At 38.6% G+C, this 27,999-nt stretch overlaps 1 protein-coding gene across 3 annotated transcripts; it reads right to left on the bottom strand.

The window, feature by feature from the left end:
* Positions 1 to 67: 67 nt before the first annotated feature.
* Positions 68 to 27,997, bottom strand: ghrb (growth hormone receptor b). 3 transcript variants are annotated; one of them, XM_031745712.2, is made up of 9 exons: positions 27,760 to 27,997; positions 18,491 to 18,578; positions 7,018 to 7,153; positions 5,573 to 5,751; positions 4,014 to 4,192; positions 2,855 to 2,999; positions 2,579 to 2,669; positions 2,344 to 2,413; positions 68 to 1,961 (listed from the first exon to the last, which is right to left on the bottom strand). In XM_031745712.2, exons 2-9 carry the CDS (start codon positions 18,567 to 18,569, stop codon positions 1,116 to 1,118), a joined length of 1,725 nt encoding a protein of 574 aa, XP_031601572.1. In that variant the 5' UTR covers positions 18,570 to 18,578; positions 27,760 to 27,997; the 3' UTR covers positions 68 to 1,115. The 3 variants fall into 3 exon arrangements, with proteins under 3 accessions (XP_031601572.1, XP_031601571.1, XP_039470793.1); XM_031745711.2 differs by lacking the exon at positions 27,760 to 27,997 and adding an exon at positions 27,610 to 27,752; XM_039614859.1 differs by lacking the exons at positions 5,573 to 5,751; positions 7,018 to 7,153; positions 27,760 to 27,997 and adding an exon at positions 27,610 to 27,752.
* Positions 27,998 to 27,999: the final 2 nt, after the last annotated feature.

The raw sequence follows: 27,999 nt of genomic DNA, 5'->3' as shown, positions 1-27,999 counted from the left end.
TTTTACATAAATAATGCAGAAAAACAAAATACATTTTAGTTTATTAATAAGACACATAAAGCCAGAATCAGATTTTTTTATTTCATTTATTTGACAGTAATTTTAGACTGTTGCGATAACCATACAAATTAACACTGTTCATATACCTTCAGCTTTTACTTTGTATCAAATGCATATAAGCCAACCAGAAATAAAAAACAAAAACAAAAAAATCAATGCACTATAAACACAAATACTGACTGAGCAAAATAATTTCAGTTCATATCGTTTTGGCTTTAGCTCTCAAAACTTTTGACAGTTTTTAAGAACACAATATGTGATAATATTAAAATTAAACTAACATCTTACATTGAGCTCCTGTTTATCCTGTCACACATAAATCATGCTTTTTTATTTTTTTTTAGGAATCAATATGTTGAAATACATTGAGCATTTTGAAAAGCACAGAACTGAATGCAGAACAGAGTTTGGGGCAAAGTTGATCTGACAGATAAAAAAATGTAATTAAAAAAAAAAGCAAAAACAAGGTTATTTATTTGTTTCTTTTCAAATATTGTCTTTTCATATATACAATATACACAAGGACGTGGTGCCTTTAATATTAATACTGATTAAAATGTGAATCTGTAGCATGAAAGGTGTTGGTTGTTGTAAAAATATTGCAGGGAATTGTGCAAGTGCAATCCATTTTTGTCCTTGTTTGGCTTACAGCACCAAATGACAAAACATTAGCAAAGATTTGAACAAATAGGACCACCAGGGCTGAAAGGAAATTCAAATTTTTTACTAAATCTTATAAATGCAAATAAAATAAATAAATGTATACTGGATGGTGCACTTCATAAGCAATCAACATTTACTTTTGATTTTATTCAGGGGATGTTCTGACCCCTAGTGGTCAAAAACTGGTTAATACGGCTTTAACAAAGGTCGTTAGTTAAGTTGTTGCAGACCTGGTTTTCGACTGCAGCAGTTTTCAGCTCAAGCTTTCCCTTTTAATGCTTCCCTTTTCCACAATCAGAGTAAAACACATTTTTTGTCCAGGTCCTTTACAAAACTCTGCCAAAGGATGCAGTCAACAGTCAGATTTTTAATTTGCACACTTAGACACTGAATTACGGCGTGATACTTCCCAGAAGATCAGCGGTCAGGTAGCCGTCTGGTGTCGGCATGTTCTTTGGAATTATCAGATGTGGGGCTGGTGCTGAATTTGGTGACAGTAAGAGACTGTTCTGTCTATCAACACCTTCGACCACAGTGTAGACAGGAGCAGGGATTGGTGGGGGCGTGGTGGTGTTTGATTCATGGTGAGGTGACGGAAATGTTTTACAGGGTTCAGTCAGGTCCCCTGTGGATAATTCTGAGCTTGTTTTTCCTGCATTGAGCTCTGAAGTGTAGTCTCTGTGATCTGCATTCATCACGAGGAGCTGAAACTCTTTCTTCTCTTTCTCTACCACAATTTCATCTTCCTTCTCTTTACTAGACATTTTCTCCCTCTCGGTCTGTTCCTCAGGTAAGAGCAACACCTTGCCCGATGACCTCACCTCAGTCACCTGGGTGTACAGAGTGTCTCTGCCTGTGACGAATGAAGGAAGCTCCCCAGAGTTGCAGCTTTGGATGGGGGAGCTTGGCTCAGAGGTTGCTGCACATAATGTCTCCTGACTGAGGGCAAGATTTGGGACCAGAGGAAGGAAAGGTGATGGTTCTGGGTCGCATGGGAGATCTGGATCGCAGCAGCTAGCGCGACCTGAATCGTCATCTCTGAAGCCAAGTGATAGTGGGGAGCAGTTAGAAGACAGGTGGTGGTTCATGAGACAGTCAGTGTCCAGGTCTGTCACTCTGTCGCTTTGCTCTTCAATGTCCAGATCGATGAATTCCACCCAGGGGTCGGAGTTGTAGAGCTCCGGCCTCAAATCAGGAGGACCGCCCAGGATTGATGTCAACTCCCTAAGCTTCCCACTCTGCGAGAAAGAAAATATACCAATGCACTTAGAGGCCATCATTGCAATTGAAGTTTTGTTTTTAACCTGTAGAGTGATTTCACCAATATACCAATATGTGTTTATATACATATCCCAAAAATATCTCTAAAAAGATCAGCTTATAAAAATTCAAATTTACCCAAATGAATTATAAGAGAAAACTAAGATGAGCCATATATAATAAAGAAAGAAATATTACCAGTATTTCCAGGTATATTAGGCCATTTGTGAGTACAACTTTATCATAGTTGATAGAAAACAATACTAAATCCATCAAAAAAAGCCAGAACACCAGAGGATTGGTCAGTTTTGTAATGAAGCTAATCAAGCTATTCTAAGTGTCACAACTGTGGATAAGCACCTTGAGTAGTTCAGAGTCAATTCCTTTAATTTTGGGTCCAGGAACAGGAGGCAAAAGGATAACCATCCACCTTGAGGAATAAATTAAAAAAAGAACAGTAAATTCCACACAACGCATGGAAGAAATTAGAAAACAGTAAACAAAATTGACGTCTGAGCCTGTGGTAGATTTTCAAAGTTAAGCAGCCAAAAGAGTTTCAGCTTAGCATAAAACCCAATAAATCTAAAATGCTTACTTTTCTTGCTGTGATATGATAACCAACATCAGGATGCCCACTAAACACAAGGCACCAAAGATGAGCAAAGCCACAACGGGGAATCTTGAAACTGATGAAAACAATGGACACACACACACACACACACACACAAAAATCACATTAAACTTGACATAAAACAATGTGAAATAGTACTCAAATGTTAATTCATGACAAGGATAAGATGATCCAAAAATGAAAAGTCTTTAAAACACCTTCTCCACCCGGTTCAAACACTGAGTCAAACAGTGAGTTTACCTTTTGATGGGATGTGAATGAAGACAGATTCACTGAATTCTCCAAACTCTTTCCCACCGAGCATTTTGCACCGAACACGGATCTCATGATTGATGTTAGTTTGAAGCCCGTAAAGGGAGCACTGTGTACTCGAAACAGGATCAACCTGTGGGGAAAAAATAAGGTTTCAAAGTCTGACATTTAGGTTTCCTTTGACAACAATAAAAAGATTATTACCAAATCAGCCAGTGTATACACTCGCCCAAAAAACTGAACTTTTTGAAAACACATCAGATCTTGATGGGTAAAAAAAAACCCCAAAACCAATCATGCTGGATATCTGTACTGATATGTACTGGGATAAGGTGCTAGGAATGAAAGGATGCCACATAATTTGATGGAAATGAAAATGATCAACCTACAGAGGGCTGAATTCAAAGACAACAAAATCAAAGTAGGCAAGTCCATTTTGCCAAAATTCAACTGCAGCAACTCAAAATGATACCCGGTAGTTTGTATGGCCCCCATGTGGTTGTATGCATGACTGACACTATCATCATAATGAGATGATGGATGGTGTCCTGGGGGATCTTATCTCATATCTGGACGTCATTGAGCTCGAAGGTGCAACCTGACAGTGTCAGACTGACTAAAACATATCTATTGGATTTAGGTCAGGCGAATTTCGGGGCCAGTCAGCGGTATCAGTGTCAGGCCCACAGGCTACCCTCATGATATTTCTGATTGTTTGGTTAGAGACATTCACACCAGTGGCCTGCTGGAGTGCATTTTGTACCTCGGCAGTGCTCATCTTGTATTGATGGCCATTGCCAGAGGTTGGACTACTTGTGCAACCTCTTTAGGGTCCAGGTATTGCCGCATGCTAACAATAGTGGCACTGACCCTAGCCAAATGCAAAAAAACACAATTGCAAGTAAAAAAAACAAAAACATAAAAATAGGAAGTAAAACTGTTAGTAGCCTCCACCTGTAAAACAATTCCTGTTATTGGAGTTGTCTCATTGTTGCTCCTCTAGTTCACTTGTTGTTTCAATAACACCAGAGAAGCTGAAACTGATTAACAACCCTTCTGTTACTTAACTGACCAGATAAATACCCCAGATGTTTGAAGCGTTCCTTTAATTTTTTTGAGCAATGTATTAGATTCATGACACACCCACCATTTCCCACACACTGGAGCTGTAGTCTCGGTGCTGAACTTCATACTGCAGCTTCATCCACCCTGTCTCCACATCTGAAGCTGGAGGAGGCTTCCAGCTCAACAGTATGTCATAGTGAATGCCAGTCAAACTCACATTCAGCAGCGTCCAGTTCAGGCTGACAGGAGGATCCGGTTGGACTGCGGAACAGAAAGTCACTTTAGAGCACTTTTACATCAGTAAGGGGGCTGGTGTCAGGAAGTCTTCCACTGAACTGAACTAATTAATTTGTTGAGTAATAACAGACCAATCCTTACATCACTGTCCTTGACTGTCTCTTTCACTGCCTACATGAAAGCAAGCAAAGACCAGAACATTGCATATGCTTGCTGAACTTGTTTTTACAAAGCAAATGGCATACATGTACTACTGTGATCGCCTCTTCTTGGAATTTGGCTGCAAGTCATCCTGAAGCAAGATTTCAAAACCTGACATCAAGCCTTTAGTCACATTCGGCCCGAGAGAATTAGTGAAGTCAGCCACTGATGGCTTGGCACGCCATCAATGTTCAGATTTAATCATGTTGAAACAGGAAGAGGTTTCCCAAACAGTTGGCACAAAGTTGAAAGCACATTGTTGTAGATATTTCTATGAAAAATAGGCTTAGACTAAACAATACAAAAAAAGCGACAAAAAGGAAAAATGTTATCAAACTATCAGTAGATGAAAGTCATGTGTGCTCTGTGCGCTATAAAGATCCTAACTAAATGTTGTCACAACAGTAAGTGAACAGTAAGAGGAAAAGCTGTAAGATATGTCTCTTCTCTATTTTTTAAATGCTCCATTTATCGGCCTTTACAAACGTCAATACAGATAGGTCCTTCATAAATAAAGCATTGAAACAGACACAAAGAGAGAAGAGGTGAGAGATATGCCGCCTGGCGGGTGACGACAATAACCCAAACCTTTCAGGCTGAGGGGTAAAAAACTGCATCCCCAGTTTTTCTTTTTAAGGAATACCAGATGTGTAACAATTTAGGAGTGGAGGATAATGTAAAGTGACAGATTATCAGAAATGTTGCATGGCCCTGACCATGTAAGCAAGTGTCATATACAAGCAAGAGCATTTTATAATCAATTCTGCAGGACACTAGAAACCACTGTAGCTCTGTTAAACCTGGAGAGATAGGCTCTTATTTGTTCTGCAGCTCCTATGAAGCCTGAACAATGTGCAAATGCTAAGACTCATGAGAGATGTTATCCATAATTGCACAGGCAATCATAGGAGGGATGACCTGAACTCGGGCCATAACCCTTTATGTTAACCAAAAATTCCATTTTTGAAGTTTTCTCTAGCGAATTATCAGAAACAGATAATACAACAGAAACAAAATTTTGTAGCAGAGCTCAAAAGTATTGTGCACCCCTAAAAATTTCATATAGCCACCTCATGTACTTGTGATGCTGTGACAGTTAAAAAGTGGTAACAGTGTAACATGCGAAAACTTTACAACTGTATCTTTTTATTAGTCTTTTCTAACATAATAATTTCAGTGTGCGCAAAGAGGCAATGAACTCACCAATGTCATTAACAAAGAAACCCTTCTCATCATAGAGGATGGTCTCATCCCTGGAGCGGAGCTGGACGTTGTAATATGTCCAGATCGAGGTGTGGTTCTGATCGAAAAAGCACTCGTTTGGCGTCTCAGTGCTGTAGTGAGGACATTCAGTCCAATTTTTAGAAGACAGAGGAGGGGGTCTGAGAGGTGGGGAACAGGAATCAGTGCATTAGTCAGTTAAGAAATCCATGAGCATCACAAGGTCACAAAAAAGGGTTGTTCCCATGTATGCATGAAATGGGATTTCATGGTAATCTGCAGATTTTGAGGGGAATTACAGATGATAAAAAAAGAGGCAGTATGATTAACTAATCTTTTAAATATTCTGTTTGATTTTTGAGGAATAAACAACTGTGTTATATGAACTCATCAAGTATGACATGTATGTAAAATTCAAGCAATTTATTTAGTTAAACGATGTAGCTTCACAATCAAGCAACACAGCTGATAACACATACAGCCAAAGGATTCATGGGTCATGAAGGGAGTGCAGGTCGGCCGCAAGAGGTCGTATATCATAAATAAAACAATAAATTTTAAAAAATTAACTAAAATTCTTACTCCTTATAAAATGTTCCACTTTTAAAGAGACAGAACTATATAATTTTGAAAGGTCGCAGCTTTTAAACTTTTACAAATCTTTATAAAAATCTTTTGGAATAAACTTGTAGGTTTAGATGCACTTCTCTGACTGAACCAAATCTAATTCTTATTAGATTCTACAGGATAAAATCCTTACATTTAGATTAAAATTCTCATGAAATATTTGTATTATAAAAAGAAACTGGAATAGTGAAATGAAACAAAATCATTAGATTTAAACAAACTGGGCTGTAACAGACAGTTTGGAAATGGCTGGGGATAGACTGGAGATGGATTGGAACTGGGATTTTAATTATTCCTCTTTTGTCTTTTTATTGCATTTGCTGACAATTAGAAAATTTACTTTCCCTGTGTGAAAAAGTGTACACTTAAAAAGAGTATTTAAGGCAATAAAGCGTAAACTGCCCTAAGTAAGGCATGTTAAACGTTACAATATAAGCTGGACTTTGCTTTGTCAACAGAGTCAATGTCTGCACCATAAGTTTAAATTTTACACATTGGGGGTATAAACCCAGTGGCCCTGATTGACCTAAGCAGCTAAATGATGGTTATCTACACATAAAGTGTTTCTACGGTGTTTTTGCTCACTTAACAGGCTAAAAATACTTCTATTCTAATACTTTAAAATCATTCTTAAAGGCTGCAAACAACTGGCGTTTTCCTCACACTACATACGTGTAGAAACTCTTTAAAGCTGTGCTTCAAAACAGGCACCTATCACCCATGTTTTTCTCATTTTTTTTGCCGTCCTAATCTTTCCCAAAAAAGCACTCTGGTAGTAATGAGAGATCTTTTCTCCTTACACATGTCTAAAGTAGAATAAGCGGAGAGCTCTGGGATCAGAGAGATTCTGGAAAGGGCCAACATTCCATCTGCAGCGGAAAGTCATCATGTCTGGGGAAGCACAGCTAGTGAGGTGTGGACGTCTCTCAGAGAGAACTGAAGGAAACAGGGAGAGAGGAACAGAGGGGAAGATTACACATAATTATCTTTAATAAAGTAAATATCTACTTCTCTTTTCTTTTCCTTGTTACAAGTGTTACAAAATCTTGTTGCTTTTGAGGATTGCAAAGATACACTTGAGTGACAAGCTAATAATGGTAATCTAACTCCACTGAGGAGCGCAGCCACAAGGCGAGTATCAGCAGTTTCCTGGAAGTCATTTTATTGCTCTTTAAGAGAAAGCAGCAGCTGGAGAGTTCAGTGCCACGACGCTCACGGAACAAGTTATTTGCTTTTGCCTTACCTAGAAACACAGTTACACAGAAAGAACCACTGGGAATCTGTTTTACTGCATGAATAAACTCGAAACACGTGTGCACAGAGCACATTTCTGCAGTTTCCTTGTACGATACTCTGTCCTAGATTCTGTCTGTGTGAACTGTGATCACGATGCAAAGGTGAAAAATGTGAGCATAATGTGGTTTAACTTGTCTTTTCTGTACAGAATGAAGAAAAACATATTTAATGCAGAAACCAATGTTTAAGTGGTGCATAATATTCAGTGCATACAGGTAATAATTTAGCACTGCTTCTTTTTCTCTTCAAGCACTGATGTGCATGCTCAAAACATTCAACCATAAGGTCATTTTGCCCCTTTATTCAATGCTTTCTGCAACATAGTAACATAACACCACTTTAAACATTTGTTTAAACAATACTGATGACGCCAAATATCTACTGCGCTCTTGTGGCATTCAGATATTTTTCTTTTAAGATATGCATGGGACTTTTATTGTGGTAGTCATAAAAATTGGTTTGGACAAGGCTTGGACAATTTGATTGAATGTGGGCGGTTTCCAAAACTATGTGAAAAAGATTAGCAGATTTTTTTCAACCCTAAAGCACGAACGCGTTGTTTTTCATTTTACTGCAAATGCTGAACTCATATCAAAATGCTGTGTATATGTTCACATTCACAATCTATAGTTATGCAAATGTTTAGACAGATTCAAGGTGTATTCCTATAGAATCTTTCTGGGGATTTCAAAGTGCTTCCCAACAGCAAATAACAAATGCCGGTTCTCAGTCATCCAGGTCATGGTAGTCTAAGGAAAGAAAGTTAGTGGACTTCTTTAAGTTTCCTGAAGTTTCACCTCTCATCCAAGAAGCTTCCTCAGTTCTAAGTCCAGCCGCCTTCTTTCCAAGCTCCTTTGACCTACTATGACGAGCTCTGAAAGTGAACACCAAGGCCTTAAAGTAACTTTCAGTGCAAAGATGACACAAAATAGGTGTTGCACGGGACACCAGAAACTTTCAGTATTACCTGCTGTATTTAGCTTTAACTAAAAATCCACTTAGTCTTTCTGAACATTCACATTACGTTACTGTTTAACTGAATAAAAAAGGTTATCCAGAATCCTGCAGCGAAAGCACTTACAGGGACTAGGAAAGAGATCACATTTCTCCCATATTATCATTGGCTGCCTGCTAAATCCAGATTTGACATTAAAGTCCTCCTCACATACAAAGTTCTTAAGGATCAGACCCGATCGTATCTCAAAGACCTCATAGTATCATATTATCCCAACGGAGCAATTCTCTCTCAGACTGCTGGCTTGCTTGTGGTTCCTAGAGTTTCTAAAAGAGGAATGGGAGGCAAAGTCTTCAGCTATCAGGTCCCTCTCCAGTGGAAAAAAACCTCCCAGTTTAGGTTCAGGAGGCATGTACCCTCTCGACTTTCACCTCACCCCTATTCCCCTCTGTCCTTGTTTATCATCGTATTTTCATAATGATAATAAACCATTAACCTTGTGTCTCTTCTCCCCTGAAGTCCCACTTGCTTTGTTCTTGTTCCTTCCTGCAGATGTTTTGGTTTCCGGAGCTTTGTGTTCCCAGTATGTGTTTAATGAAGCCTCTAACCTGCCAAATGTCATCTCTCTCTGCTAAACTTCACACTTTTCCCTCGCTCTCCAACCAGTCGCACCAGATGGCCACCCATCCCTGAAACTCCACCACCTTCGTAAAGTACAGCTCAGAGCGAGATCGGCAACGATTTTGGTTTTCTCCAATATTATAGAGACTTTACCTTAAAATAAAATGCTGTTAACTGGTGCAACAGTTTTGGACCCAAGTTTTGAGAGCTCGTGGTTTATACTTTGTTCCTTTTCTCTTATGAAAGGTTGTCAGTTTTGTTCATATTCTTTGTGATTTATTTATCATCTCCACAGGCACCTTGGTCGCTGCATTTTGTTTGGTTATCTTTAGGTTTGGATTCTCTGTGTTTCTAGTTTACTGTTTGTAGAGCAGTTTTAATTTAGTGCCTTGTGTTTAGAAGTTTTGACATGTTTATTTTCTGAGCTTCCCTATTCAGTCTTTATGGTGTCTTGTTTTTCTACCTTTGTTGTTTGAGTCTTCAGGTGTTATCTTTATTAACTGATGTCTTTATGGAGTTTGTGTTTAGTTAGTTCCCTCTGTTTGTCTTCGTCTTTTAGTGTCTCCTCGCCCCTGTCTTCTTATGTAGACATGTTCAGTATGTTTTCTTGTCGCACTTGTTAAGTGTTTGTATTCTTTTCTGTGTTTGCTTCCTTTAGAAACTGTGTGCACTTTTACTTCCTACCCTTGCCGTTTTCTGATCGTTCTCAGCTGTTTTTGTGTCTCACCTGTTTTTTGTTAGCCCTTATGTGTCTCCGTATAAAGGCATCCAGTCCTCATTTTTGTGGTTGTGTCGTGTGGTCCTCCACCTGTTTACTTAGTTTTGGATTCTATTTTGTCTTTGTTTTGGACTCTTGCTGTTAGAGATCTGGCATGCATGAAGGTATAAATCAAACAGCCCGCCTCTCTGCATTTGGGTTCATCTTTTTTAATAATATTTGGATGATATCAAATCCAGGATGTGGGGATTAAAAAAAAACCTCATTTATCTAAATAATAGCTGAAAAGGTAATTAGCTTTGCCAAATAAAAAGGCACTTTTTAATCCACATATGCACAAAACTTATAATTAAGGATGTTGGCGCTTCAGCGGATTTTTCCTGACTTTCACAAAACAAATCAGCAGCGCTGATGGAAGAGTGATTTTTTGGGGCTTTTTTCCCTCCAAGTGAGAACCAAATAAAAGCCGGTATTATCTCATCTTAAAAACAGTTAAGTTTTGTGTGGCCATCATGACCTTTTACACTATATTTTGTTTTTTTTAATTATTATTATTTTTTTATTTTCCTGAATTTTATTTTATTGTACACTGGTCAAAAAATCCAAAGGAACACTGGATATCTACACTGATATGGACTGGGCAATGTGTTAGATTTGAAAGGACGCTACATTGTTTGATAGAAATGTAAAGAATACGCAGCAGGTTAATCCATTTTGCTGACATTTCATTGCAAATGAAAATTGTATTCTGTAGTCTGTATGAACCCCGCGTCCTTTATGCATGTAGAGACATTCACAACAGCAGACTGGTGAAGGTCATTTTGTAGCTCTGACAGTGCTCATCCTGTTCCTCCTTCCACAAAGGAGCAGATACCATCCTGCTGATGGGTTAAGGACCTTCTACAGCCTTGTCCAGCTCCTAGAATTAACCACCCGTCTCCTGGAATCTTGAGTCTGTGCTGGGAGACACAGCAAAGTACATCTTGTATGTTGGGGCTATCTATTCTGTGTATTTTGTTTACTTGAGTGGTTAAAAAAGTGACTTGTTTTGGCTAAATAGGGTGTGGATGGACAGCAGTCTGCATGGGAGGATGGGGATATGTTTGTTAAATGTCAAGTAGGTGTCCTTTTAAACAGAAAGCTGAGAGCCTTTTTTTACAGGCTGTTAGGTAAACACAGCAGTAGCTGCGGTCAGCTGACCACATCAACATGTCCGAGAGGATAACACACGAGACAGAAGTGTGAGAATGAGATGACTCCTTCACATCTGAGAGGCAGCAAATGAATAGCTTTGGCTTGCTTCAGAGAAAAAGGCGTCATGGGTTAAGGATAACCGGTGTATTCGATCCCCTGCTCCTCCTTAGAACTGTGTCAGGATTAAGAGAATAATTAATTTGACACTCAGCTATGTGGTGGATTCCTGTAGCTCAGTTTAGTGATAAATGAAAACCTGGAACATTTCTTTGAGTTGGTATGCGCTTGAATGTGAGTGTTCGAGATCATTACTTCATATTAATTATTATTAATTACTCTTAAACTGTAGGCAGGGCCCCAGTGACGGGAGGCGGAGCAACGCAGGTATCTTTTTTTCCTTTTTAAAGGAAAAAAAAATCAACAAATAAGAACTTTCTGATGCAATTGCACTTAACGTCAAGTGAAATTCAACTTTGATCTCTTTGTAATGTTAATGATTGACAAAAATTGTGTGTGTGTGTGTGTGTGTGTGTGTGTGTGTGTGTGGTGGGGGGGGTTCTACAACCACCATTCCACAGTGAAATAATTGATCCAAAGGATTTCTCTTAGTTTTATCGTGCCAGTATATTCCATGAAACCTTTTGTATAAATCAGTAACTTGCAGATTTGCTGATGTACTTTGGATCAGTGACTCACTTTTACACTCAGACACTCTAAAATATTTTTGAATACAGAGGACTTCATGGTCGACACAATGACTGCAAGATGCCCAAATCACCACCCCTCCACCACCATGCACCACCATGCTTGATAGTTGGTATGAGGTGTGGTGATGTGCATGTATTATGGCAGGACATTGTTTCAGAAGCCTTTGGGTTTGTTCAGATGCAACTTAGATGCAAACCTAAACCATGCTGCCATGTTCTTTTTAGAGAAAAGAAGAATTTTCTTTTTTCCTAGAAACCCTTCCAAACAAGCTTGACTGTTTGAAAGACTTGTTTAGTCTTTCTCTAATTGTACTGTCAAACATTTCACATGCTAACTGAGGCCTGCAGATTTTAGGAATTTAGCTCGGGGGAGGTTTTACAGTTTTTTGAGTATTACACAGTATGACCTTGGGGTAGAATTGCTGGGTATCCATTCCTGGAAAAATTCTGGCATTGTGTTAACCTGAAACTGGATGCTCCAGACCGCAAACACGTCAAAACCTCTTTTTTTCCTTTTTTTTTTCCCCCCCAAAAAAGCTAGTCACGCTTGTTAATAATGGAAGCAGTAAGGATGTACATAGTTTTTCACTTGGTCGCACAGAGTGATGTGAAAACTGTTTTTCACATGGCTGTAGTGCCAGCATGGAAAATCTTAACCTTGTGCAAAATATAGCTATCAGCATCTCATATGTTGGCCCTCAAATGGTTTTCCTAGAATGTTTCTGACTCAAAGTGTGTTTCTACCACCAGTGTCACCATCTATCTTATCTAGCTTCATATATAATCTATGATCTCAAGGGACATGTAGACACGTGACTGGGGAAATATAGTTTGTATAAAACAATGACACAGAGGTTTGAATATGGTCTCTGTATGATTAGAATTAAAAAAGGAGATTACTGATGCCATGAAAAGTGTTAAATAATACTCTTGTTTCAATGGGCAGAAAGTATGCTGACCATTCTGGTCAATCAGTAACACTATGTGGATATGTAATATCTTCTAAATAAGGCATGTTATTAGTCAGAATGCCCAGCAGGCTACAAATTAGTCGTAATTCATTCAGCTCCACCAGCTAAAACAATAAAGTGCTTTCAAATGAATGCGACTTTAATTATGGCCCAATAAAATGATAAGAGGTGAAATTATTACTCAGTCAATGGCAATAACATTGCTGTGAAATAGTTATGATTTGATTTGCTTTTTTAAAAGCACAGCTTCCCTGCTTATAATGGTCTTAGAAGGAAAAAACAAATGGGATGCTGCACTGTTATTTGGTTAAGTTTAAGATATGTTGCGACCAAATAATATAATATAATTGGTGCTATCAGCGTTAATCTCGTTAAAATGAAATTGCGTGGGGCTGGACGGCGCTAATGCGTTAACAAGCTAACTACGCTAACGCGTTAATGCTGTGCAGGCCCACGCACGCCGCGATCCAAGCTAACTGGCTAACGGAGATTTGCCGCCTTAATGCAGTTATGGCGTTAACGTCATTTTAATGAGATTAACACTGACAGCACTAAATATAATACGATGAAAGGGTAAGCAGAGTAATTTTATTTTGGAAACACTTTTGCTAACAACATTTCTGTGCTTTCAGGGTTTATTTTACTTGTATTTAAAGTACTGAGTAAAAGAGAAAAAGAAGACAAAATGGAAAGAGTGTATTGTGCCACAGCGTATTATACACATGTGTTGTATAGTGCGGCCATTTGCAGGCAGAGAAGTGATTAAAAAAACTAGACTGGCTTGCAAACTGACAGACTTCATTTTTGTGCTTGTGCATCAAAGTGCTGCTGTGTTTGCTTAGCAGCCGCCAAGCAGAGTTCACTTGTGGTCTAAGTAAACATGTGAGCAGTAGTTCTGGAGCAGCAGATATCATTAGAGCTACAAAACACACAGACGGTTTCCAAGATGGCAATATCAGCTTACAGCTTGTTCTCATTACAGGGCTTCTCTTACAGATCTGCCACGATCTTACGGGGTAAACATGTTTACTTCATGTTTTTTCTCAGAGGCCTCCTGGCAGCCTATTTCAGAGTAAAACAAAACACCCTTGTGTGATTTGTTTTGATAAGATGCGTTACGTTTTAGCTCTGATTTTAAAGGGAAATAGCAGATAAATTAATTTCCTTTTAACGGACTGCCTCGTACACTTACCAAATCCACCTAATTAATCAGTTCATGTTTTTCCCCTTATTGCACCTGTTAACCCTGTGCTCAGCATATTGGTGGGAAGCCTTCATTAATGTCTTTCCTGTGAGCAGACAGCGAAAACAGTGATTTAGAGATTCACATGCTCAGACATCAATAAGTGCACTCTCAGGAGGGAAATGCCTTACGTGCTGCATTTAGAAAAGCCATTTCCTTCCTTGGCTAAGAGCCACGAAGCCTTCATCGGTGATTAAAGTTGCAGCCTTTTAGTAACCCAACAAGCTTTATGGGCAAATCATGGGCAGGAAAACAGTTTATTCATGCCAAAAAGCAACAATATAACCTCCTAAGAGAGCAAATGCTATTTTATCAACGGCAAATGTCCTGATTTCTAAGTAATATCCCCTGTGGTGCTCTAGTAGCAAAGAGGAAAAACACTTGTTGACCCCTACAGAGACCACTCAATTCCTAGAAGTAGTACCTCCCACAGCTGGTGCTTCAGTGTAGTGAGGGGAGTTATTTTTGGCTATGTGTGCTCTAAAAAGAAATGTACTATTTGTTCCAATGCTGTAGCTTGACCCAGATGAGCATATAAGTGGCCAAATGGAACAAGAAAGGAGAGAAGAAAGAGCATAAACACCCCTTACAATGTGGCAGAGCTATTGTAAAAGTTTTGTTACCTTTAGGCGAAAAAAAAACCTTGAAACTTGAAACAGATAATGTTGATTTTTATTGTGAAACAAGAACAAAACAGTTAAAGCTGAAAATCCTCTAACTTTTTCCTTTGCTTTCATCAACATAACTTTGAAAGCCAGTTACATTTCTTAATTATTTCATTTATGTTTAACAGTTTCATTTTCAAAATGCTAGCGGAAATGCCAGATTCAGTGTGGTATTTTATGCCTCATTGGTTGCCTCAGATGTTACAGCCCTTTCTCATCTCCAGGGCATCAATTAATGCCGTTTTGTCAAAACTACTGGTGTGGCAGATGAAAACAGGCACAAGTTGTTCTTTTGCATCTTGCCTTGATGCACCATCATCAAATCCAAAGCAGTCCTCTCCTAATCCTAACCATGCAGATTTTACCTAAACTCAGCAGTCGTTTTCAGTGCCAAATCTAACCAGTGAGTGGAATTAAAAGGGAAAAAAAAAAAAAAAAAAAAGGAAAAAAAAGTTTTAAATGTTTAAACGATCCCAAAGTGAGCCAGGGATTCCTGACTGTAAATAGTAAATGAACTGGTTCTTATATAGCACTTTTATACTCGAGCACTTAAAGCACTTTATATAACACTCCTCATTCACCCATTCACACCTATTCATACAAGCACTTTTTTCTACACCTAAGGCCTTTCACACACAGTCATACTCCGATGAACACATCGAAGAGCAACTTGGAGTTCGGTATCTTGGCCAAAGGTTACTTAGGCATGCAGACTGGAGACTGGAGCAGCCAGGGATTGAACTGATTGGTAGATGACCCGCATTCAAGCCACCCACTATTGTTCCTGGAAATTGTTGTCTCTCAGAGGCAGTGATGTGAAAGGACACCTTGTGTGTAATGGAGAGACACATGAGGAAAATAAAAAGCTGCATTATAAGATCTGCCAGAATGAAAACGGTTTGGAAATCAATCTGGCTGTCGTTATAAGGCTCCATAAAGTTCAGCAAAACTGAAGGTTTTCCTTTTGTATTCATCTTGTAAATATGTGTATAAACTGAACTTTTAACATTGGACATTATAATATAAGTAAGAGGTTGGGTTAGGAGTAAAGTGGTGCTGAGAACTAGCAAAATACAATCAGTTTGCATAGTCACCCTTTCTTTGTTTGCCTCTACGTTTAAGTGGCTTTTAGCCTGTCTGCATGACAACATAAAACACTGAGCACTCTATAAATATACCTGAATATGCAGAATCTGTAGGTAAACACCATATTTTTGGTACTGAGTAGCAAAAATTGAAATTTACCTCCTCTTAAATAATTAAAATGAACTGTAAGTGGTCTTACCACAAAGTGGAAGCATTTAGGACCCACAGCAATGGCAGACCAAGTAAAGTTACTGGATGGGTGGTCGTTTGCTATAACGTGGTTCACCTTTCGCGGCCTCACTGTTTCGCAGATTTTTTTTGTGCAATTTTGCATGCTTTCTTTTTTTTCTTTACAGCACATTGTGTTCTGCATCCTGACTGGCTGTAGACCATTGTCAATCAATCTCGTGCCGTGTCTCCTGCACAGTACAGACTGCGTTCAGCAAATTTACATAAATCTTCGATCGCAAGCAGTGTGACTCTGAAGTGCTGTACTGCATGTTTGTGAGTTTTCTCCCCAACAAACACAAAAATGTCGACAAAACGTTTTGCACCGTCAAAGGCACCTGTGGTAGCACCCAAGAGGCAGAGGAAGATGCTAACCATCGCACAAAAAGTTAAAGCTAAAGGAAGGTAGAAGTTACGAATTTGTCGGACCATAAGGCACACTGGATTATGAGGCACATTAAGCGAAACAAAACAGTCAGATACGTCAAACTTTACTCAACTCATTTTACTTGCTTCCTCTGCTCTGTACCATTGATTCATTAATGTTGAATTCTCTGGCAGCTGCTATATTCCCATGGTCTGGAACTGAAAAAAGGGATTGATCTTTGGTTTCATTCTATAATACTGGACTTATTTTTCTACGAAGGTTTGAACTGTGAGAGTATTTAAACAAGAGAGAAAAGTGTGAAAATGTTCATGCCTGTCTTAGAAAAGTGTGTAAATTGTGTAGTGAGGGGTTTTACAGCCTTAAAACATCTATAATAATAGTAAAAAAATAAAGTTGGCTACTTTGCGGATTTCACCTATCGCGGGTTATTGTTAGAACATAACTCCTGCGATAAACGAGGGACCACTGTAGTGCACAAACATTGCCAATGATCTGCTGAGTCAGCTACTGCAGAGCTCGAAATTCCTATGGAATTAACATCAGCACAGAAATTGTGCAGTGGAAGTTTCATGGCATGGGTTTCCATGGCAGGGCAATTGCACGCAAGCATTACATCACAAAGCACAACACCAAATAGTGGATGGAGTCGTGGGCAACTGTACCAACTGTAAAGTTTGGCGGAGGAGGAATAATACTAATGGGGTTTTTCGGGGGTTGGCCCAAGCCCCTTAAATATAGTGAGGTAAAATTTTAGTGTCTATGTCCCAGTACACAAAGCAAGGCTCACAAAGGCATGGTTGGAGGAGTTTTGTGTGGAAGAACTTGACTGGCCTGCACAAAACTCTGACCTCAACCCCACTGATCACCCTCAGGATGAACCAGAATGAAGACTGCGAGTTCGGCCCTCCTGTCCAACACCAGTGTCACACCTAATGACTGCTCTGGATGAATCGGCAAAACTCCCACAGACAGGCTCTAAAATTTTGTAGGATTTCCAGAAGAGTGGAAGCTGTTATAGCTACAAAGAGGGTCCAGTACCTTTGTCCATATAGTGTACATTTGCCTAAATACAATTTCAAGGCCTCTGGCTATATTTTGATGATGATTCGGGCTTTTTAAATTTATGTTGATTCTGAAAATCTTGTCTACACTAAAAAATTCCAGAGTAGGTTCTCATATTACACAATTAGATCATGAAGTTTATATTGGTTCTGTAGATATTCCTTCCACTGGGCAAGCAGCCATTAACCATGGTGACACTAAACCAATAAGAATCCCTCCACAACATTTGAGATCACTGGAGTGAGTCAGAAATGTACAGGCCACTACAAGCTGGCTAGCGTGTTGCCAAATCTGTTTTTAAAAAGAACTCTTTTTACTTGAGACTTCACTGTTTTCAATCAACAAGTTGTCCTCAGTCTCATATTTTTTTTCTAGAGCAGCAAACACTCCTGTCAAAACACAGCGGCCTTGTAAAATCCCACCTAAAGGGCACTGAACACAAAGAGGATAACAGCAAACAGCAGGAGATCATGTTCTCTGTCCACACCTCTGCTAACTTACTGAGCATTATGTAACAAAACAAAGCACCGGATGTCCGTGTGTGACATAAATGGCCAGCACACAACATAGTTTATCACTGTGGATAAAACACAGCCTGTGTGTCCACATACACAGCATTTCCACTTCCATTTGCGGAGTGTTTGGTAGAAAGCCAGGCCTCTACGAACTGAACAGCTTCCCATTGTTTAACAACAGCCGAGTGCTCTCTGTTCAGAATTCCTGGGAAGCCACTTCACTAGAAATCTGCTCTCTGCTCACCGAGGCTCTCTGTGAATGTGTTATGCAACCCATTTCATGTTCATTTTAAAGCCAAACCAGCTCAGTAAGTATGCAACTATTAGTATTTACATTACACTAGGCTCAAAGTCTCCTGTGACCATTAAAAGCACCCCGATCTCTGTTAATAGTTCTCCAGTTATTATGGTGTTGCTCAATTTTTATTCCCACAAAACAGTTCAACAGCATCTGAAAATCTGGATAGTAGAAGGTACCAGATGTCATAGCAGTAGAGTTGCAAAACACAACCAAAGGCATAAGTAAATGTAATTTAATGACTGTGCTTTCAAACCTGAATCAGGTCTTCCACAGCTTCACAAACATGCATGCTGATTTATTGAAATAAATGTTCAAAATCATACCTGGTTCTGAGGCCGACTGCAGCACCGAAGCAGTGAGGATGTGAAGCACGAAGAGGAGCATGGTGACAGTGGGAGCCATGGTGTGGAGCTGTGGAGGAGACATGTGGGTAATGTTAAGCTTCTCAGGGCAGTCCACCCAGCTGAACCACACAGCCCACGAAGGCCCAGCCCACTACCACCATTAAACCAGTACGCTCCCACTGGGGGCGTAACTAGACCTAAACCTCTGCTGAGGCACTGTTATTTAAGGCACAGACTACTTCTACTACTGCCACACTGCTGCAGGTGCTATACATTAGTAACAATCTCTGTATGTTTATAGTTTCAGCTTGCTTATAAGTGGATTTTTATTAACTTTATTTTACTTTGCACATTTGCATTCTTTTGCATTTTTTCTGCACAATAACTGACAAAAAAAAATCAATGACTTGAGTAAAGATTCTAAAATAATATATAACAACATAGTGCTTAATGCATGTAGAAGACCAGTAGAAGACCAGCTATAATGAAAACAAGAAAACACAAATATTATATATCCCAGAAATCTCTGTCCTCCCCCTCTCTATCTTCCTCTCTCCGTCTCTGTGCCAAGGTAACAGTGAAACAGAATTTATAACAATAAAGTCATAACAATATTCTAAATAAATATGGGCTGCTGCTGGCAATGGACAGGTAACATTCTTTTCACTTGTTCATACCTGGATCTGTACCTGTCCTATACTGTAAACAAACACTGAAGGTTAAAATTAGCCAGCCAGTGTTTTTGACGCTATTTAAACAGCAAATATGCATAAGCTTTTTAAGAAACTTAAAGTCACTTTAATCACCCTTGATCATCACAACAATTTGCACTTTTGCCTGCTAACACTTCAGGTAAGACGTGTTTTAAATCTGCACCACTGATTTGTGTCATCAGATTACCTCTTCATCTTCCTTCTGGGTTAGCGTTAGAAGTTGGAAAATAATACAAAAATGCTAAACTATTGTTGCTATTATTTTTAGGGGTACTATGGTTTTGGGAGTTCCTGAGCACCCTAAAAATCTTTTCTGATTAGTTTTTATTTTTATTTATTTTTGACATTTTGCCTTTAATTCAGTTTAGTTTCAGTTTGTTTGCTTGTTTCTGTTTAGCAGCTTTAGTTATTTATTAATTCTTATCCAGAGGTAGAAACATTAGTACAGGTGTTGCAATAAGAACACAGAACTTGTTGGAAGAAGTTGACTCACGGTTTTTGATTGGTTGAGTGGTTGCTGGAAGCTAACAAGCACCCGCCAGCCGGTTAGGGAATACACATTTTTCACTAGCAACCAGTGGTTGCTGGGGGCTCGCTGTATGAATGAGGCCTTTGTTAAATACATGGCTCAATTCCCCCAAAATGGATTAAGCCTCATCCTGGACTAAACCTTTTTTCAGTGGAGTTGTCACAGATTTTTTTCCTTTTAGTCTTTTAGGTTTTATCCATGTTTGGGAAACTGGCTGGTAAAATTCTTTATGGTTAAGCTTTCAGTTTAAGAGTAAGTGACATTTTCAGATTCGTCCGTCATTCGCATGTCTAAGACATTTCTGAGCTAACAAGCTAGCCCAGTGTCCATTTTAAGCTAGTTGCATGTTGCTTGTTTTTCCAGACACCACTACGTGCTACATCTTGAGCGTGTCATAATTTAATGGATGCATTTCTTGTTACCTGCGTTAAACTCAAGAAAAGAATAAATCTCATTCATCCACACTTCAAATCACTCTATTATATGAAGCTCAGAGTGCACAAAGAAAGCACTTCTTCTCTGCAATTGCAGCAGAAGCAGAAACTGCAGCTTCTTAACGCAACGAAATGATGAAGCAGTGAGACAGTTACACTCACCAGCACTTTAATTAGGTACACCTTGCTAGTGGTGACTTGGACACCCTTTTTTCCTTTGAAAAACTGCCTTAATTCTCCACTGCATAGATTAAACAAGGTGCCAACATGGTGATAACATCGTGCAGTTGCTGCAGATTTGTTGGTTGAGTGGGAAAATCCCTTCAGATCAGCAGTTCCTGAAATAATCAGACCAGCCCGTCTGGCACCAACAACAATGCCACGTTCAAAGTCACTTCAGTCCCCTTTTCCCCCATTTCAATGCTCAGTCTGAACTTCAGCAGGTCTAATGCAGGCTTAGCAGATATGCATTAAAAAGCAGCTGAGCAGGTATACCTAACAAAGTGGCCAGTAAGTGCATATCCATAGTAGTATTTTAGCAGCTGTTTTTCAAAACTGCAACCTGTTTAATGACATGTTTTTATTATCTTTTTTTGTTACACAAAGATGGGGATGAATGAGAAAACACCAGTTATTCGAAAGCAGCAAGGACGAGCAGGTTAAGAAATGTTTTTTTTCATTATGCTTCTTGGTATTCATACACAATCCATCTTTCTTGGAAAGGCATATTTCGAAATACTAAACAGACTTGTTCTGAACGTGACATCCAGCCAGTGGTGCTGGATTTCTGCCAGCTCTTGTGAAATCCAACCTTACTACTTCTCTGGGCTTTGTGTAGCCCTTGTTTGCTGACATCAGTTGCCATTTTTTCAGTGCCAAATGAATCTACCCAGAACTCAGTCAGTTCTGTGAGCTTTGATTAGAGGTGTTAATGAGGGATGATAATAAAGGTCTTTTTGTATAAATATTTCTCACAAATACTTATTATAAAATTTGATAACTTAGCACCTATCAGGAGACTGTTGGAGCTTATAAATTTGTGCCAAGGAATTTTCAAAAATGAAAGAAAACGCGAAAGGACATATATGTTAGGATGGAGGCAGTATTTGTTGTAGGCTTTGTCAATGACGCTGCACCACATACAACTCAGAAAACACTTTCAGTGCTTTTAAAACGCTTATCTTTTAATAATTTAACTCTTTCCCAAATAAGGATCTTGTGCGCATAATGATGAGTTTTCACACCTCAGATCAGGGATGTCAAACTCATTTAACACCAGGGGCCACATACTGCTTAAGTGGGCTGGACCAGTGAAAGTCCTCTTTTCGCCAGTGAACCAAAATGTAACTACAAATGTAATCCCTGACATATCCTAAAATAAGAAAAAGAAGTGCAATTTAAACAGCATGTCTCAGTGTTTATACATGATAAAAAAAATATTGCTCTAGTAAATGGATGAAATGTGTCAGCATGACTTCTTGGGTTCAGCTTGTAAGACATGAATGTGCAAAATTTTGGACCCCGGGCCTCATGTTTGTGATCCCTGCCTCAGAATATATCAACAAAGATGTGGTTTGATCTCCATTAGAAGAGGCAGAGACCTTCTGATGCAAACTCATTCATGTTGTTCTAAGCCTGTTCTTTAGCTTCGATCTATATGAATGTTTCTCTGACGTCTGCTGTCTTGCCAGTTTACTGTCTCCTCTCTAATATATTCACTGCTACTTGTTGCAGTGCTTTTCAAAGATGTGCAGCAAGGTCATATTTCTTTCTTCAACTAAGCTCACTTTGGAGCATTGACTTTCTTAGACTTGATTTACAAATCATCCAATATGAATTTACTAAAGGTTTACTGAATGATATCAGGATTTAGGTACATATGTATTTTTTGTATTCTTTTTAACTTTAAATATTTATCAGAATTAGACACTTGTTTGGTTTACAGCACTGATAACTTTCTTCCTTTTTTTCAAACTCATTTTATACAGAACATCATTAAAAATGAAAAAAATGACTGATAAATGCATCAGTTAGTTGCACACATTTATATCAGGGTTATTCGATGTCAGTGTATCGAATTCCTCCTGCCTGACAATCTTGGATTTGCCTGAAAAACACGAAAGCTGCATTTATCAGGAATTATGCAAAATTTCAGGTCTCTACTGTGGTTAGTTTTCTACAGGCAGAGCTGTTTTTAGATGATTTTCTAGCATCGTTTTCAGAGGGCCCATTTGAAATCCCATTATCTAAAGTCCTTGAGCTTAACTTTTTTAGGATAAATATCTCACAGTATTGTTCTGAGAAAACAGACTCTCAGGAGCTCCAGTTAACACAGATTGGCCCTAAAATGTTTCGATATACGATCACTGACAGCAGATTTGGAGACCTGCAGATACCACACTTCTGTAGGTAAAGCACACATAACCTTTAGCTTATAAAGTGGAGTCAAAATGCACACAGTAGTGTAAGTTAGTGTTTACCTCTGTTTGTTTACATGGAGTTAAGAAAGCGGCTTCTTACATGTGTAGTTTTTTTGAGTTTTTTCTTTTTTACTTGTGCTCTTTCAGACTAAACTTCGCTCACAGCTGCAGAGGTCAGAGCCTGTTAAATAAACACACCTGGGCTCCGCTCCCATGTTCAAGGCCAATACCAAGTTTTAGAGAATCTTATCATAACTTATTAACATGTATTCAGGGCCCCGTTGTACGGGTGTTTTCATAAACAGACATCATTTTGGTTTTCTTCATCTTTATGAGCCTTAGTTATGTCTAATGATCAGGCTTGATTGCCCTGTGTCAAGCAGCAGCAGTAATTATAATGGGGACAAAGGAGGAAATACACAAAGTATTCTCAGTGTTTCACTTGTTCCACATTTTTTCATGTTACAGCCTTATTCCAAAATGGATTAAATGCCTTTTTCACCTCAAAATTCCACACACACTACCCAATAATGACAAAGTAAAAAAAATAGCTTGAAATTCTATAACAGAATCTGATATGATTGCAATTTCTAACACTGTGTGATATATTATATGTATATGCTAACATATACTGCGATTTATCATGTTTTTCCCCTCAAAGTTACATTTTGTCAGTATCTGTTTTATCTAATAAGATTAAATTATCTCATGTCAAGTTTTGATTTTGCTCACCAACGCTGTCACTAAAAAGTGTTGCCCACAGACAGAGTCAGCCTGCCATCACTCTGAGATTGAATAGGTCAAGTTGGCAAATACATCCAACCTGTTTGTGATAATACAAATTCTTAGATAATTCTTTTAATGGCATCATGCACTGTGGATGATGAGATATTAAAACCTTGGTAATTTTATACTGAAGAACTAAAACTGTTCCACAATTTGTAAGCATAGCTTTAACTTCATTTTCCAGCCTTTTTAAAACAACTCATATTTGTCTTCAAATTATGTTTTTATTATATTTTCTCAAAACCAAAAACAAAACGGTAAAATATCTTTTGGGTGAGACTTGTTTTTCATTTTTTTTTTTTTTTTTTAACTAGGACAGCGGTGTCAGATTTTATGAAAACAGGAAACTTAACACCGTGACAGGCAGGGGAATTCCACCTTAGGTTTAAGACTTTAAAGCTTTGTACTCAGTTACTTCACAAAACATTCAGCCACGTTCAGACGAAATTTTATTCCTGCAAATAAGAAGAGAATTTTCTCATTAAGAAAAGCCTCTTAGTTCAATATTTCATGGAAGTCTGTTTTTCCCTTCAGCTTCGAGATGTTTTGGGAAGACGTTCTTCTCAGCACATCATCTCAAGCTCCACCCACCATTTATTTCTTCATATTTTGTTTTCAAAAGCCAGACTTTCTTCTAATTCTTTAAACTGGTCTGAGGAATAGTGCTCCAGGATTTCACTCACTTTCAGTGCAGTTTTTGTACTTGATCATTTTCAGAGGAATTTTGTTTTATTTGTTTGTTTGTTTAAACAGTTTTTAAAAATCGATATGGCCAAAAATATATATCACGACATATATTTCAAAATTTGCAATAACGACATAACTGACGATACAATTTCTGCAAGACAAAATACAATTCCACAACTTTACAAGCGCAAAAAAAACCCCATCCATTTATTTTCACTTAAACAAGCAGCTGTTTTTTATGTGCATTAAAGCTATATAAAAATTTAACAGTGCAAATGCAGATTCCTTGCTGAAAGTTTAACCAAAAGGCATTTCCAGTAGAAATGGGCTGACACATCCTGAGCATAATCATGTATAATATCCACTGAAGTTAAAAAGAGGTGCTTTGCAACATTAAACTGCAGTGTGTGTGAAAAATAAAAGAAGTCAAATACGTATTTTTCGGACCATAAGGTGCACGGGATTATAAGGCACATTAAGTGAAACAAAGCAGACAGATGAATCAAACTTTATTCAACTCATTCTGCTTGCTTCTTCCACTTCTGTACCATTGATTCATTAATGCTGTATTCTATCACAGCTGTCTTTCTGGCTGCTGTTACAACCAAATTTCCCCTTGTGGGACAATTAAAGGATTATTCTATTCTATTCTATTCTATTCTATTCTATTCCCATGTTGTTGCAGTATATTAATGACTAACCTCATATTGTGGATGGAGTATCTCAGTTGTTCTCCTGACTGAAGTTTGGTCCGTTTACAGCATCCTGCCATGCGATTGCGTTTGTCTCTAACCATCAGGAACCTTCACGTTAACTTTTATCGAGTGGAAAAGTGTTAGAGTTCATCCTCCAGCTTCACCGTTTATGTTATGCTAACATAGCTGTGTCGCTAGCACATCATTATATACCAGCTAGCCCAACTTCAGTAACCCTACAAACGTCACTGCTGTTTAGTTTCCCGTCTTCATTTATGTTGGAAGTGATAGCAGAGCTGTACGTTTTAATTTTTTCAGAAATCTCTCAGTCAGAACATGCTATATCATGCTTAGGTAACTAGCGAAACTATCGAGTTAACTTCCGCCAACTTCCTGCTAACTTCTAACTCAGTTAAATGTAATAAATTCGGTTTTCATGGATGCCTGGATGTTAAACTTCATAGTTACACCTGGTAAAGCAGCAATGCTGATCGTTTTATTAAAGATGAAAGAATTTAGACAGTTTTTAACTCTCAATGATGCTGCAGTGTTCGTTTGACTTTGGGACCTGAAGAGGACGGAGTTTAGGACCCAGATTACTCCCAGATTTACGAGCACCTTAGTCCGACAAATACGGCAATAACGACAGCCCGCTTGCATGTTCTACAAAAAAAATGTGCTTTGTTGTGTATCTGACGGACAAACACCAAACCAGTTCCACATCACTGAAGTTTCACGATTTTTACAAACCAATTCTGGTTCATCCTTTTTACTCAACAATCCGCTTTCCCCCTTCTCATTCTCCGTTGCCGCCGTGCTTTTTCGGCCATGTGCATATGAAAACAAAGGTACAGCGCATGCGCGTTTTACCCATATTCTATCGCGATATTTCATTTTCTTATCGTTGCCTAACATTGTACCGGTATTACCGTGAACGGTATAATATGGCCCAGCCCTATTTAAAAGTCATGCCCTAAAGAAATAGGAAAAAATTCCAGCAAGACCTGACACAGGACCCGAAAGACACATCTGTGTCCTCAGCAGATCCATCCACTGTTCACTGAAGCTCCTCAGAAATTGTCTCAGTGAAAGGTTGGTTATCAAGAAGCCATTCCAACGGAAACAGGGAGAAAATACTGAAGTATGCCACAATATACAAGAACTGGAATGAAAAACAGTGGCAATAGGTCTTATGAATCCAAATTTAAAATTTATAGTTCAAATTGTTGTCATGGAGTTCAGAAAAGAGGAACAAGATTGCATGTCATGACGTTGAGGCTCTGTCATGGTTTGGGGCTGAATTTGCAGTGTTGGGGATATTGTTAAAGTTGATTAGGAAATTATGAATGAAGGAAGTACAGTAAGATTTTGATCTACCATTCTGATTCCATCTGGAAGGCATCTGATTGGCTTAATTTTTCAGCATGACAGTGATCTCAAACACACTGCCAGTGCAGTAAAAGCGTACCTGGATAGAAAAGATAGCGGACCATGGAACTGAGCAAAGAGCTCTGAACATAGCTTGAGAAACCCAGAGAAGTAGCCCTGAAAACTACATAAAGAAACTACAGGAATTATTGCGTTTGCATGTTTCAATAAATCTCTGCACCTACTTCCTATTTTCCTGGTAAAATACAGAGACATTGTCAACTTTAGTTCTTAGCATTCTCCCCAGATGATTCAGTTTTTGACTCATTCAGTTAGAGAATCTTCTTCCTGGAAATCCAAGAGTCCTCCAGCACAGCAAGTACTCCAGAGGACCACTAAAGCTCTGTTAGAGTGGTAGAGGGATCCCAGGCTATTTTGAGGCCCTAGTTACTTTATCTTTAGTTTCTGAGTTATCGAGGCTAATGTGTTCACAGGAACCCTCAGAGCTTTAGAAAAGGTTTCATACCCTCTCCCTGATTTGCACCTTGCCGCAGGTTTTAACGGTTTTTGTCCTGACATGCAGCATTAATTACAGGAGCTTTAATGCACACTTTTGAATGTCTCTAAACTATTATGTCTAGTCCCTTAAGGTTGCCACGAGAGGAGCCTAGACAGGTTCTAGATGCATTTTCAAAAATTACTGTTTCAAACAAGATGCATCCGATGCCACTTTGCATTCAGAGTCATATAATCACATAGTTCTGTGCCAAAGTTTTGAGTCACCCCTCATTGCTAACTTTCATATTATCAAAATATATTTTCACTACTTGTTAGCTGAAGATATTAAAAATGGAATGCAGCGCTGCAATTCATCATATTGTAGGAGTTAATCATTTTCCAGGAGGTATTTGGAGTATAACATTTTTAGGTTTTCAAATTACAAGTAGTGTCATTGCCAATTATTTGATTATTTTTAATTACTTTTCCAGTAATCAACGAATTGATTAATATGTGCATCTTCTTATTATGTATCCCCCCGCCACACACACACACACACACACACACACACACACACACACACACACACAAAGTTCTGTTTTGTGTGACAATCCAAAAAGTAAACTTTTTTAGGTTTCATAAAGATCTAAAACCTAAAAATTGTTCAGTTTACTCATTTAAGACGAAGGAAAGGAGAAAATCCTCACGAAAAGACACATGAAAAGAAATCCACATGACTAGAGAATCTTTGCTTGGAAACATTACATACCTTAATTGATTAATTTGTATTATTCCAAAATAATAATAATAAATAACCAACGTAAAAATTAAATTAGTATTAAAGTAGTTCTAAACAAAAGTAATGAGCAGGTGGCAGCACCCTTACAAACCCCGTTTAGTCCCAGAATCATGACTTCTTGGTTTGTTTACACAGTCGGAGTTGTGTCAGTTCCCCTCTTCAGTCTTACCTCATTAAAACGTGAACGAGAAGCTCTGACAGTATCGCACACAACACAAGCAAGGCTTAATCTACTGCGTGTGGGATTCCCAGATCCACTGGTGGCTTTTAGATCCACGTGGGTTACAACACACATCTGAACGTGAGAGAATTAACTCACCCCAGTGTGCTCTGTCCTGGAGGTCTCACTGCTGTCCTGGATAAAGCTGCAGCAAAGGCGAACACACGCAAGAAGGAAAAAAAAAACACTAAAACTCTTAATTCGCTCAGGAAAAAATGACCTCCGGATTGTCTCTGCAGCACAGCCCTGAAGATTTTTTATGTTACTTTTATTTTTGTATTTGTTCACAGAGTGCGGGATGAGCTGGCAGCGCTGTCGAAGAACGCCTCGCTATGTGTC

The sequence above is a fragment of the Oreochromis aureus genome, linkage group 7 (genome assembly GCF_013358895.1).
Source record: "Oreochromis aureus strain Israel breed Guangdong linkage group 7, ZZ_aureus, whole genome shotgun sequence".
Taxonomy (NCBI): Eukaryota; Metazoa; Chordata; class Actinopteri; order Cichliformes; family Cichlidae; genus Oreochromis; species Oreochromis aureus.
The sequence above is the reverse complement of the archived record's forward strand: the minus strand, read 5'-3'. Positions and strand labels throughout refer to the sequence as shown.